At 37.8% G+C, this 13,539-nt stretch overlaps 1 protein-coding gene across 3 annotated transcripts in view; it reads left to right on the top strand.

The window, feature by feature from the left end:
• Positions 1-63: 63 nt before the first annotated feature.
• The window catches only part of ADK (adenosine kinase), a 499,304-nt gene continuing 485,828 nt past the window's right edge, over positions 64-13,539 (top strand). For all 3 annotated transcript variants that reach the window (XM_079135963.1, XM_079135961.1, XM_079135965.1), the window contains exon 1: positions 64-197. In XM_079135963.1, coding sequence (XP_078992089.1) covers positions 133-197 — 65 coding nt within the window. In that variant the 5' untranslated portion in view covers positions 64-132. The remainder of the gene's footprint in view (positions 198-13,539) is intronic.

Raw genomic sequence — 13,539 nt, 5'->3', positions numbered from 1 at the left:
AGAGTCACGAAATAGGCGGAGTCGGGAGGGGCGGGGTTTAGGGAAGAGGAGGCGGTGATGCGACGAGGGGGCGGAGCTAGGTAGCCGAGGGCGGGGCACGCGGTGGAACCAAAGTAGGGTGGGAGTGCGAAGATGGCAGCAGCTGAGGAAGAGCCAAAGCCCAAGAAGCAGAAGGTGGAGGCGCCGCAAGCGCTGAGGTGAGCGCTGCTCGACGTGGGGAGGAGGGTGACGGCGGCTGCAGCAGGCCAGGGTCCACGTGGGGTTGTGCAGCCCCCACGCTTGGCGGTGTCGTGCTGCCAGCATGGGGCCAATACGCAGGACCTGCAGCTCGGGGAGTTGCCCGCATGGCCACGACCTCTCGCCTGGCGCCTTCTCAGTTTGGCTCAGTCGCCTCCTACTCAGGTGCGGCTCTGTTTCGGCAGCCCTTGACCAATCAAAAGCAACCGGCCAAGGGGCCGATCCTCTTGCGGGCGCCACGTGCGAGTTCGCCCGAGCTGGGCCGGTGCGCCCCCGGAGTACCAGTCCAGATCAGTGTCCGCAGCTGCCACCTTCTCTTTGCTGGGAGAAAGCGGGGAGGAGGCCAGCGCCTACTCTACTTTGGGGCAACGATTGTATTCTTGGGGACTTTTCGGAAAGTGTCGGGATTTTTTCCCCCCAGTTACACACTCTGAAAGTCGGCGTCTTTGAAGACCCTCTACCTGGTATACAGACCCAGAACCCAGCTCCGAGGCCTTGCGGGGGCGTCGTTTGGCTGAATGGATAGGAAAGGTTGATTTTTCTTTTTTATTTGCACATTCTGGCATCATCGGAGACAGTTCTGCCCCTCACGTGATTGATGTTGCAACTTTTACTTATAAAAAGTCCTTTTTGTTAAAACATTTCTTCCTAATAAGAATAAAACGCAGCACGCAAATCTTTGATGATTTTGGAATGTTCATTGGAAGGATGTGATTTTTTCTTGTCTAAAAATAGACATCAAACATTTAAAACTGTGGGGACACTGCTTATTATACAAGACAAATTCCATTTCTTCTAACATCCCTCTACACATCAGAATGAATTATTTCCAGTTGAAAAGAAAAGGTCATTTAGGGGCTTGGTTGTGTGTTCATGCAGTCAGTGGAGAATGACCAAATCCCCACCAGTGCTTTTATGTGCTTACACCAAGACCATAAAACTTTTTAAATAATTCAGGATGTTCTATTCCTATTTTAAGCTTCCAAACTATTAAGGTGGAATAAAGCAAGGGCATTTGAATCAGATCTGAGTTTAAGCGAACACTTTCTCCACTCAGTCCTTTGTTAGAATATGTCCTTAAAAGGCGCCTCCTTCTCCAAGCTTCCAAATTGGAAGATAGATGCAACTTTTCCCTACTATTCTACTAAACATACAGCTCTTAGATTTTGTCTTAATAAAAATAATACTTTATATGTAATGCTGGGCCACTTCAAGGTGTTTTGCTGTTTATTGTTGGGCAGAGCTATGATTTAAGACATCTGTTTTATAGATGAGGATATTGAAGCCCAAATGAAACATTTGAAGAACAGAAATATGAAGTAAGGGCATCTTTGTTATTTGACACTACTGTGCCTACTCTTTTATAACTATACAAGATAGTATTCTATTTGCTTGTGCATCCTGTAAAATAATGATAAATAATAGTGTTTAATACTTAAATATGTATATGCCAGGTATTATTTCAGCATTTTACATATTTTAGCTTAATTTCATGACAGCCTTTTAAGGTCGATATGCTATAATTATCTACATTTTATCAATAAAAGAAACAGGCACAGAAAAGTCATTAGTGTCTATGTAAACCTTGTAAAATTCTTCAGACAACTAAATTATTCACTTTATATTGACTTAGACATTTTGAGTATTAGGACAAATTTGAATTTGGTATTGGCTGTTCTTTTTTACTGTATTGATTTGACTTTCAGGTTTGCAGTGTAATAGTGCATTGAGTTAAACTGAATTACTCTATGACAACTTGCTTAACTGTTAAGGGATAGCTACCAGTTTTGATGTTAAGAAGAATGACTTACAAATTCTAAGCATTATTTATATATGATATTGGGGATGAACCCAGGGGTGCTTTACTACTGAGCTTCATCCCCAGTGCTTTTAAATTATTTGTTTTGAGACACAATCTCACCAACTTGCTGAGCCAGGCCTAGATATTGTGATCTTCCTGCCTCGGCCTCCCAAATCTCTGGGATTACAGGCATTTGCCACCATCTTCTAGGTGTAATTTAATGTGTAGAATCAGTCAATCAGTGTAGAATCTTTATTTTTTATTTTTAGGTGTTATTGGGGAATGTATCCAAGGCTTTATATGTGCTAGGCAACTGCTGTACCTCTGAGTTAAATCCCCAGTCCTTTTTAATTTCATTTTGAGGCAAGGTCTTGCTAAATTGCCCAGGCTGGACTCAAACGTGTAATTATCCTGCCCCAGCCTCCCAAGTAGCTGTGATTAAGTGTGTGTGCCACCATACCATCTCAGAACTAATAAATCAATGAGATATATTTGTAAATGTCAGGTAAATTATTTACGTATTGTGAGAATTTCAGTTAGCTCCAGGGCAGTAATTCTCTGCCATGGGAAATTTTGTCCCCAAGGGGAAATTTGGCAAGTCTGAAGACTTTTTTAAAATAAATAAATTAATTTAATTTTATGTGGTGCTGAGGATTGAACCCAGTGCCTCACACATGCTAGGTAGAAGGCAAGCCTTCTACCAACTGAGCTATATAGCCCCTGGAGACAGTTTTGGTGGTTAGTGCTATTAGTTTTTTGTTTTTGTTTTTTTTTGGTTTGGTACAGGGAATTGAACCCAGGGGTGCTTTACCACTGAGCTGCATTCCCAGTCCTTTTTATTTTTTATTTTGAGACAAGGTCTCACTAAATTGCTCAGGCTGGCCTTGAACTTGTGATCTTCCTGCCTCAGCCTCCTGAGTTGCTGGGATTACAGGTGTGTGCCACTGTGCCTGGCTAGTGGGTAGATTTTAAAGATGCTGCTAATTGATCTACAATGCACAAGACATCCCCCTACTACACAGCATTGTCTGACCAAAATTGTTAAGATTGTTGAGGTTAGAAAACTCCGAAGGAGAGCATCAAATAAGAGTAACCTCTCTTTTTTTCATATATATTATGTTTTAGAAAGGCTCGGTTGCTTTTCAGAGTATAGCAGTTGCTAAAATTGCAAAGAAAGAATCAGACTTGGACACTAGTAATAGAGTGCCAGACATATTAGGTGTTTTACCTAGGTTTATTTCATTTTATCTTCTCAGCACCTGTAAGATAGGAGTAGTGGTTCATATATTACAGGTGAAGTAGATAGGGCTGAAAACAGTAAAAATTCATTTTTGGGAAATATTCCCTAAATGAAGATATTCCTTGGTGATTACCTATATTTAGGACTACTTAGATTTCTTTTTTTCTCCCTTGGAAATCTTATCTAAGTTCATTTCTTCAGCGGTCACCTCTACAAGGTTACAGCGCCTTCCAAGGCTTATTGAGCACATGCCAAGTCTGTTCTTTCACTCTGTCTTTCAAGTACATGCTATTTTAGGCATGGTGCTAAAAACTGGGTTTAAAGAGAGGGAGGTAAGACTAGGTCCATCCTCCTGTTTGGAAATAAGTGAGGTTTGGGAAATTGATTCCTGGAGCATTATTAAAGATGACTAGAAGCTAACTATGTGCAAAGTAGGGTGTCTGCCTTTATAGGAAATTTAGTTTGGAGACAGAACTGGTAGAACATTGTCTCTTTGGGGAATTGCAGATGGTTTGGCCTGACTGGAGCAGAAATGACTGGAGCAGAAAATGTAGGGGGCCCAGCTTCATATTGCACACTTTGATATATGATCTTTCTATCTCTGTATCTCTTGGCTTGAACAGCCTAATTTTAACTGTCTTCTGAGTGACTTGCCGATCTTCAAAGTCAAAACTAACTAAATCCATCTATTGTCTTAAATCTGCACCTTCTGATTTCTGTGTTTGTTAGTGGCATCATTAACCTTTTCTCTGCAGTTGAGACTAGTTTTGGCTTAGATTTTGTATTGTCTTTCTAACTAGTCTCTTCACCTCCAGTTTCAAGTTCTGTTTCTTCTTCCTCCTCCTCCTCCTCCTCTTCCTTCTTTTTATTTTTTTGGTGGTACTGAGGATTGAACTCAGGGGCACCCTGCCACCCAGCCCTTTTTTATTTATTATTTATTATTTTGAGATATACCTCACTAATTTGCCCAGGCTGTCCTTGAACTTGTGATCCTTCTGCCTCAGCCTCCCTAGTAGCTGGGATTATAGGTGTGTGTCACCATGCCCAACCTGCCTTATCTTCTTTAGGCACAGTTGTACTTATCCCTCATAGCAAATATTTTTGAGCTGTGAAGTTGATTTTAGGAAGAATTGAATCCTAAGAGCCTACTTCCTCACTACCTCTGACATTAGCAATTAAAGGTGTTCAAGGGTCATATCTCTTGATAATACTAAAAATGAAGCAGGTTACAATTTTCAATTAGCAGATGTCGAGGTTTTTTTCTAAATACTGCTTCCTACACATTTTACTTCTCTGTATCTCTTTTATTCATTTCCTCCATCCGTTATCTCACTCTGGATGCTGTGTTTTAAAATTGTGGAGCAAACCTAAGGAAGGGCAGTCTGTAAGTATATTATGTGATCTAGTAGCAACTTCAGTAATCCCTTCTTCGCATCCAAGTACTAACCAGGTCCGCGTGGTGAGGATTAAAAGAGGAAATTATATGCTGACTAGTAAAGAGAAAATATGATTGTTTTGTCCCTAGTGTGTTATACAGCACCTGATCCATAAGAGCTATTCAGTTAATATTTGTTGCATGGAATGGAAGTGATAATGTTCACTTTTTTTAAGTCCTATATTTTTATTACTGCAGACTGAAATTGATGGCTAGTTTTGGATGGTATTGAATGCCTTTAACGTATATTCACAAATTAGATTAAGACTTTGGGCTATGAAGGAATGAAAAACAAAAGCCACCTGAGTTACTTTGTATGAATGCCTTAATTAGTTCCTTTTCTGGGCAATGATATATTTGGGCAGAGTGAGGGTGGCAGAGACAAAGCCAGAGGAAAGCCTGTGTGGATGCTCTGGGCCCCCACGGACTGGCATGGAAGTGCTTAAAGCTCAGGAAAGGTGGGAAGGGCTCTAGGAAGAAGATGGGCATTGAAGACTGTATTTCTGATTTTAGGTATAGGCGTAACTGAATAATACTAAATAAAACATGAAGCTGAAATGCTTTTTTCAACCTGGAATGTGGCTCCTCTTTTCTTCTGTTAATTAAAATTCTGCTTGTGTGCAAAATGTTCACAGTTAAGTAGGGGAAAAAACAAAGAGAGAAAAAAAAGTCATGAAGAGCTTTCTAGTCAGGATGGAAACCAGGGTTTAAAAGCATTGTCTTTAGAATCAGACCTCTGGTTTGACTCTTGGTCTTTATTTGGGAAGTTTGTCTTCTTGCACCAGGTCTCTGATTTTTCACAATAAAATGGGTATGGTAAGAGTATCTACCTCATAAGATTGTTGAGAGGGATATTTGAAGAAAATAAATGTGAAACTGGAACATAATCAGTGTTCAATAAATGTTCTCTATTATTGTTATGGGATTGTTTATCTTGCTTAGCTCTCTACTTTGCTCCCAATGTAGAAATAATGAATTTAAAAAGAAAGAAATAATGAATCCAGGAACTAACATGAGAAAAGAAATGTGCAGTTAAGATTCTGGGTTCAGGAGCTGGTAGAAATAACTCTGCAGGGAACTGGACCCACATATCCTGGATGAAACTTGGAACTAGGCTGGGGTTGAAAGAAGGCTGAACTTATTTGCTTCCAGCTATTGCTTTAAAAAACTGTGGAAGACACAGAAGTGGCTAAGCTGCCAGGTGGCTCGGAGTCAGGAATTGTAATTTCCCCACTGTCACCTAATGCAAGAGCACTGGACTTGGAGGTCATGGGGTCTCCAAAAGGAGTGGCCTACTCTAAACTACTGGGGAAAGTCTGAGTCTGTGAAAACTTGAGGAAGATCTTTACTTAGAAAATAAATGCACCATCAGAAGATAAAGTAACTCAAAACGTAATGGAAATATTAGAACCATTTGTAAATGATTGTAAATATTTTAAAGATCTTTCAAAAAAGATAAAAGAAGTAGTGGCTAGCTGAGTGTGGTGGCACATGTCTGTAGTTCCAGCAACTCAGGAGGCTGAGGCAGTGGGTTGCTTGGGTTGATGAATTCAAGACTAACTGGGACAACATAGTGAGCCCCTGTCTTGAAAAAAAAAAAAAAAAAAAAAAAAAAGTCATCAAAAAACATTATGAATCAAAAATAGGTAGATCTGAAATAAGTGGCTATGTAAAAGAAAAAAATGGAGTTAATGAATTGAAACAAAAAATAGGCTGATATTCTTACTAAAACTTAGAGATTTTAATCATAATTATATTATTGTATATAGAAAGAGTGAAAATTTTGATATCAGAAATTTCATAATGATAGTTGGATGTGTTGGTGTGTGCTTGTAGCCCCAGCTCCTTGGAAAGATGGGATGGGATCACTTGATCCCTGAGTTTGGGCCCATGGGCTCTATAAATAGGAGTGGCCTACCCCAAACTATGAGGGAAAGAGCAGGAAAGTCTGAGCCTGTGAAAACTGAGGAAGACCTTTATTTAGAAAATAAATACACCACCAGGAGATAGATTTATTTAAAATATAATGGAAATGTTAGAACCTTTTCAAAATGACTGTAAGTATTTTGGTAACAAAATAAGACCCTACCTCTTAAAAAATTAATATTGGTTATGTCTAGTTGGAGGTTTGTGGATTTGTGTGTGTGTGTGTGTGTGTGTGTGTGTGTGTGTGTTTGTGTTTTCTAACTTTCTATGTTAAACATGTATATTGGGATTTGATTTTAAGCTACAGAGATGCAGTATGCACTGAATACATATTTGACCATGTGCTGAGTGACTAAATATCATTATAGAAAGGACCTCTGGGATGCCAAGTATATCAGTATATCGGAAACTTTGTAAAATAATTATTATGACTTTATTATAGATTGTAATCTTTTGATCCATATTTCTGAAATCCCAAAGCTCTGGAAACTGGACATGAAAAAAAAAAAAAAAAACAAAAACCAAAACAGCGTTTAAAATGAATTAACTTGGCAACAAAACTTGAGTTGCTACAAAGCTCTCTGTCATATTTGTGTGACATAAATATGTATGCTTTGCTGTGGAAATATCAGTGTTTGTTAAGTAGCATACTGTATGAATCTCTCCTGGAAAATGTGTTTTATAAAAATTTGTAGTATATACAATCTATCAACCTTCCTGAAGTCTCTTCCTGAAGTCTTTAACAGTCTGAATTCCAAAACACTTGGCCTCAAGAATTCAAGAAAGGAATTGTGGACCTTTATTAAAATATTTAGTCAGCTTTTAAAAGTTTTATATTGTACAGGAACAATAATTTCTTATGAGTTGCTAGATTTTTCTTCCAGTCACCATCGTGCATTTCTGTGCTCTAAATAAAAGCTGATTTCAAATATCTTTTTTTTTTTGGTGCACTCCACCATAATGCTGGTTCTGTTGATGTCATTAAGTTATGAGAATTTTCATCTCTAAGTAAAGATTTCTCTTCTGAACTTGAAGATTTGGAAAGCTATCACAGTAGTGGTATTACAAACAAAGTTTATGTGGTGCTTGAAGAAGTAACTCTGAATACTTTTTTGGGGGAGGTACTGGGAATTGAACTCAGGGGCACTCAACCACTGAGCCACATCCCCAGCCCTATTTTTGTATTTTATTTAGTCAAGTTCTCACTGATTTGCTTAGCACCTCACTTTTGCTGAGGCTCACTATGAACTTGGGATCTTCCTACCTCAGCCTCCTGAGCCGCAGGGATTACAGGCTTGCGTAACCGCACCTGGCTCTGAATACTTTTAAAAAAGTAGATTTGGTGGGCTGGGGTTGTGGCTCAGTGGTAGAGCACTTGCCTGGCATGTGTGAGGGCCTGGGTTCGATGCTCAGCACCACATATATATAAATAAATAAAATAAAGATCCATCAACAAAAATAAATTAAAAAAATAGTATTGGAGTTGTTTCTCTCACTTATGTGTGTTACTTCTTATGTTTATGTTTGTACTTGTGGTGTTATCCAGTTTATTTAAAAAATTGGTTCAGTTAGGTGTGGTATTGCATGCCTGTAATCCCACCTTCTTTGGAGCTGAGGCAGGAGAATTGCCAAGTTTGAGGCCAGGCTGGGTAACTTAGCAACATCCTGTCTCAAAGTTTAAAATAAGGGTTGGGGATGTAGCTTGGTGGAACAGTGCTTGCCTAGCATGTGCAAAGCTCTGGGGTTTAATCCCCTGTCCCCTCCCACCAAAAAGAATTTGGTTCATAAACTTTAGTTCTCAAAAATAGTGAATTGGCTTTCAACATAATAATGTGTGAGTTTCCTTTTGCATTTTGGCTCTCATTGCATGCATGCCGATTTCCATATTTTCTCTAGAATTAAGATGATATATATATATATATATATAGCATTTACTATGTAAGAAATTCTTTTCAATACACATTAGTTTTGGTATCATTATTAATGGGGGGTTGACAGAAAACCATATTTAGTTCCCAATACACCCTACTATTTTACCTCCTGCAGGCATAGGATTATTCATATGAAGGTAGCTTTTGTAATGATTAATCACTCACCAAATTAGGGAAATCATCAGAAATTATATTGCAGTGGTCACTTAGCTACTTGCCTTCTAGAGTGTGAGGCTAGTCTTTGGTGCATCCCTAGTAGTGTAATTTTGAAGTTTCTGAGAGACTCAGTGACTTGCCTAACTGGAGTCCATTCAAGTATGACTCAGTCTGTAGAGTACATCTCTTGCCTATATTTTCCCGTTATTGGATTTATTTCTCAGAAGGGCCATCTCAATGTAAGAAGAAAGATGGCAGTTCTCAACTCGAGGCCAAACTCTGATGAGCCCAGGGAAAGTTGTTTTTTTTTTTTTTTTTACATCTGTTCTGGGAGCATTCTGATTGGTTTTATCTGGGTTACATATTGCCATTAAACCAATTATTGTATCAGATATGAGATTTTGGCTAGCCCTGGATACATTCTCCTCCCCACCCCCAGCCTGGGGTATTTTGTGTCCTATAGTCAGCGTTGACTTTTCTTTTTTGGGTACAGGGGATCCAACCCAGGACCTTGCACATGCTAACTAAGTGTTGTACATGTAGGGGCCAGGAAATATAAGCGGTGTTCCTATATGTGGGGAAGTGAATCCATGTTGAGAGGGCCACTAATCAACACCTCCACCAGGACCTTGTACAGTGAGAAAGGAGGCAGTATCTCCTAGCAAGAGAAAAATCTATTGTAACATATATAGAAAATATTTATTAAACAACTTTCCTCCTTTCCCCCAATTCCCTTCCCCACAAAAAACAAAACAAACCCAACCTCATTCTTCAAGGTGCAGTTGAAGTCTATCATCTTCATAAAACTTTTCTACGCACCCAGTTTGGAAATGGTTCTCTGACTGCTTATATTTTGCATTATTGCAATGTACAGTATACATGCACTTTTTATCTCACACATTGCTACTTGAAGTTAGGAACCTATCTGAATAATCTGTAGTGCCTCATGACTTACCACTTTATTGCAACATAACTGGCTCTGGAGTTTTGTTGAATTAATGATTTCTTCACTCAATGTGTGTGTATATGTGCTTGTGTGTTGCTGGGGATCAAACTCAGAGCCTTGTGCATACTAGGCAAACACTATTTCTATGTGACACTCTTAGCCCTGAATTCTTAATCCTTTAAAGATGTTTGAATACTCTGATATAAAATGGAATTGTATGTAAATTCTCACATATTTACTACAGTTGATAGAACCTTACTTTAAAATCATCATGGTTCTTTGAAATATTTTGAAATACTTGTTGCATGGAGTTGTCTTGTATGCATTATCAATCTGAACTGGAGGACAGCAGAGGCAGTAGAAGCAAGAAATGGATTTCTCTCCTGCATATCTGTTCTTTCTAGTGACTGTAATGAGCTTTGACTATAGCGATCATTTTTCATATTTGTCCATGGGGAAAATTTCCTCAGAGCAACTCTGCTTCTCTTGTAAACAGTTGTTTTATTAAAGTTCTATAGTCAGCATTGACTTTTCTTTTTTGGGTACAGGGGATCCAACCCAGGGTCTTGCACATGCTAAACAAGTGTTATACCATTGCGATACATTCTGAGCCCCTTAAAAATTTTATTTTGAGTCTGGTCTTGAACTTGCTTTCTTTCTGCCTCAACCTCTCTAGTAGTAGCTGGGATTATAGGTTTGTACCACCAAACCTGTGCTTGCTTTATTCCTCTTACCTCTTTCCTCTCTCTCTCTCCTCTCTCTTGTAGTAGAATTGCTTATTTGGTGGAGGAGTGGATTTTCTAAAAGGGAATTTACAAAGATTATCTCAGTCAGAATGATGAATCTCTTTCCCCAGGGTTAGCAAGTCCTTAATTAGTAAGGTTGTTTGCAGTGCAATTAGAACTCCAAAACCAATGAAGGTTAAGAATACTTCCCTGAATTTCATAGTAAACTGTGTACTGTAATATACTTTGTAGCCAGTGGATAATACCACAAATGGTCTTTTTCAGAAGTTTGTCTCTATTGACTCATCCAGGAGGGGTCACTTGAAAACAAAATGTAGCAAAGGAATCAGATACAGATGTCTGAGGTTTTTTTCAAATTCCTTTAAGCTTGATACAGCAAAATAAACTGTGTTTTACTCTCTGAGCCCTAGAGTTCTTGAAAAACCATCCAAGTTTTGAGTAAACAAATTGAAATACAATAAAATTTTCTCCCTTGCAAATAAACTGTTCACATGTGCTGTCTTTGAAGTTAACCACTTTAGGGATTTTAACATTTGCTTGTCTTATGGCCACGACTTAGGAAGTCTTACGTTCCCCCTAAAATAGTTTTTAAATTTGTTTTTCCTTTACAGAACTTAAGCTTTAGTTTGATTGAACATTTAAGCCATTAAACTGTAGAAGGATGCAGATTTACACTTGTGGTTCTCACACACTCAGAATGAACTGATTATATTACATTTTTAGCATGGGATAACATGTCAGGGCACATTGAAGCATATGTTAAAGTATGCTGACAAAATTCTACTTTGTCTTGTCTGTTTTATGAAAGTACTTATCCAAATGTATAGAATTGCATAGATTATTTGGAATTGAGATATTAAAATATGGCTACATTTTAAATTCAATAAGTAATACTAAATGTTTAGCATTAAAAATGTTTTAGTAAAATAACTCAAAAAGATCTTTGTGTTTGTTGGGGGATGTAGGTTCTCTATATGGTAAGTTTGACTTCTTTGTATTCATCCTTGTTTTATTCCACTAAGAGTATTAGGTAGAAAAATATATGAATTTCTAAACTTACAGTCACAGATACTTATCTTTTCTTTATCTCCTGGAAAGCAGGAATCACTTCTTTAGCACTCCTTGCCCCTTATTTCTGTAGCATTCTTCCCCTAGATTCAGTACAAATAAGGAAAGAGTAGTACATTTTTCTACTAGTGGAAAAAAAAAAAAACACTACATCAGACACCTTTGACCTCAGTTCCCTGTGAAGCATGACCACATTCCTGAGAAGACTCATTATTATCCCTTAGATATCAAGTCAGTTGTAGAGGTCTTTAAATGTTTTGTTTGTCTAGATATTGCTTTAACTCATAAAACAGGTTAGGGCAGGCTCTTCCAGCCTTTTCCATTGAGAAAGCTAGTTTGGTGTTTCCAAAGGCTGCTTGGGAATGCTGATGGGAATAGGGGAAGGAATAGGGAATGAGAGATGGCTAAGAGGCATCTTAGGCAGGGTGGGAAATGTTCTTTTCTAGAGCTTTCCTGCAAATCATGGGATTCAGTGTGAAAGCAGCAGCAACCTCATGATCATTCAGATATGATTTTGAAATGGTGGCTCACAGTTTCATGTGATTGTTGGAAACTTCTTTAACATATTTTAGACTCTTTAGATTGTTAGGGCTTGATGAGGTACTTACCCATAAAGTTGAGAGAATTGAAACCCATAGAGGTTAAGTTTGGTTAGTAGGGTGACACAGCTACTTACAGCTAGTGAGTATTTGAGGTGAGACTTGATCTCACAAGTTTTAGAACTATAACTTGTCATTATACTAAACTCTGGGATAAGAAATGAAGTATTTTTCTTTGGAGCTTTACTTTTTTTTTCTATTTAGATGAGAAATATCAAGTACTTCCACTTAAAATTTCTAATGATTCTCATGGTCACCAGATAACATGTCTTTAGATGAGGAAACAGATGCAGAGAGGTTAAGTAGTGAAAGCTCATTTCACACTCCAGACCCTTGACTCACTCCTTCCTGCTGTTATGTTACCTTATGCATATACAGATTGAGATGTTGTCAAGGTGAATTCTGTATATGCTAGGTAAGCAAGCTATTTAAAGAAATCTTGTAGCATTGTGTTTTATAATCTGGTTTAGACTTTAGTCTTTCAGGTTTTCTCATTCACATAAATGTAGCTTTTCCCCCCAAGAATAAATGTGTTTTTGTGAGGATATACTTAATGGTATGCTTTGCAAATGGATTAACTCTTTGAGTTTGAATTTTGAGCAGAGTGTGTTTTCTAATTAACACCTTGGGTAGACAAATTTTATTTGTGTTTTAGAATTAAAATATTGCATTAAGAGAAGAATTTTTAATAAGTTTTAGTTCCTAACGCTTATTTATTAATAACAATAAAGTTGTCATTATTAAAACAATACAGGATGACCAGTACTCTTGCATATGAAGAAACTAAGGTTTAGACAATTTAAATAATGTGCCTGTGATTACACACTTTAAAGTGGCCAAGGGAGATTTCATACCTGAACCTGACTTATTTTAATATTGTTAGTAATTACTTGCAGTTTTCTGGTCTTGTATGAACAACAATCAACAGTGATTTGTAGTGCATGTACAAATATGTAACAGCAAATCCCACCATTTTGTATAACATTACTTCACCAATTAAAAGTTTGGGAAAAAAATTTTTAAAAATTAAAAAAATTCCAGTAATTTTTAGGATAAAAAACAGGCTCTTTGCTTCAAGTATTCCTATGTAATACATGGAACAATTACTAGTAATCTTCTAAAAAGCTGTTAATCTTTTAATACTATTCATAATTTAAAATCCTATAAAAACATTTACCAGGTCTGAGATGGCAGCAGTGAAAAGTCTTTTCCATTAGAAATGACTCATGGTAACAATTAGCCTTGGACCTCATTCAGTTTGTAAAAAGTAACCTTTGTAAAGAAATAAAATGTTGAGACTTGAGCTTAGTGGTGGTGCACTTCTATATAATAACCCTAGTAACTGGTAGTTAAGGCAGAAGGATGGCGAGTTCCAGGCCAGCCTCTGCAATTTTGAGAGACCATGTCTCAAAATAAAAAATAAAAAGGGACTGGGGATTAGTCAGTGGTAGACC

The sequence above is a fragment of the Sciurus vulgaris genome (genome assembly GCF_902686455.1).
Source record: "Sciurus vulgaris genome assembly, chromosome: 4".
Taxonomy (NCBI): Eukaryota; Metazoa; Chordata; class Mammalia; order Rodentia; family Sciuridae; genus Sciurus; species Sciurus vulgaris.
The sequence above is the reverse complement of the archived record's forward strand: the minus strand, read 5'-3'. Positions and strand labels throughout refer to the sequence as shown.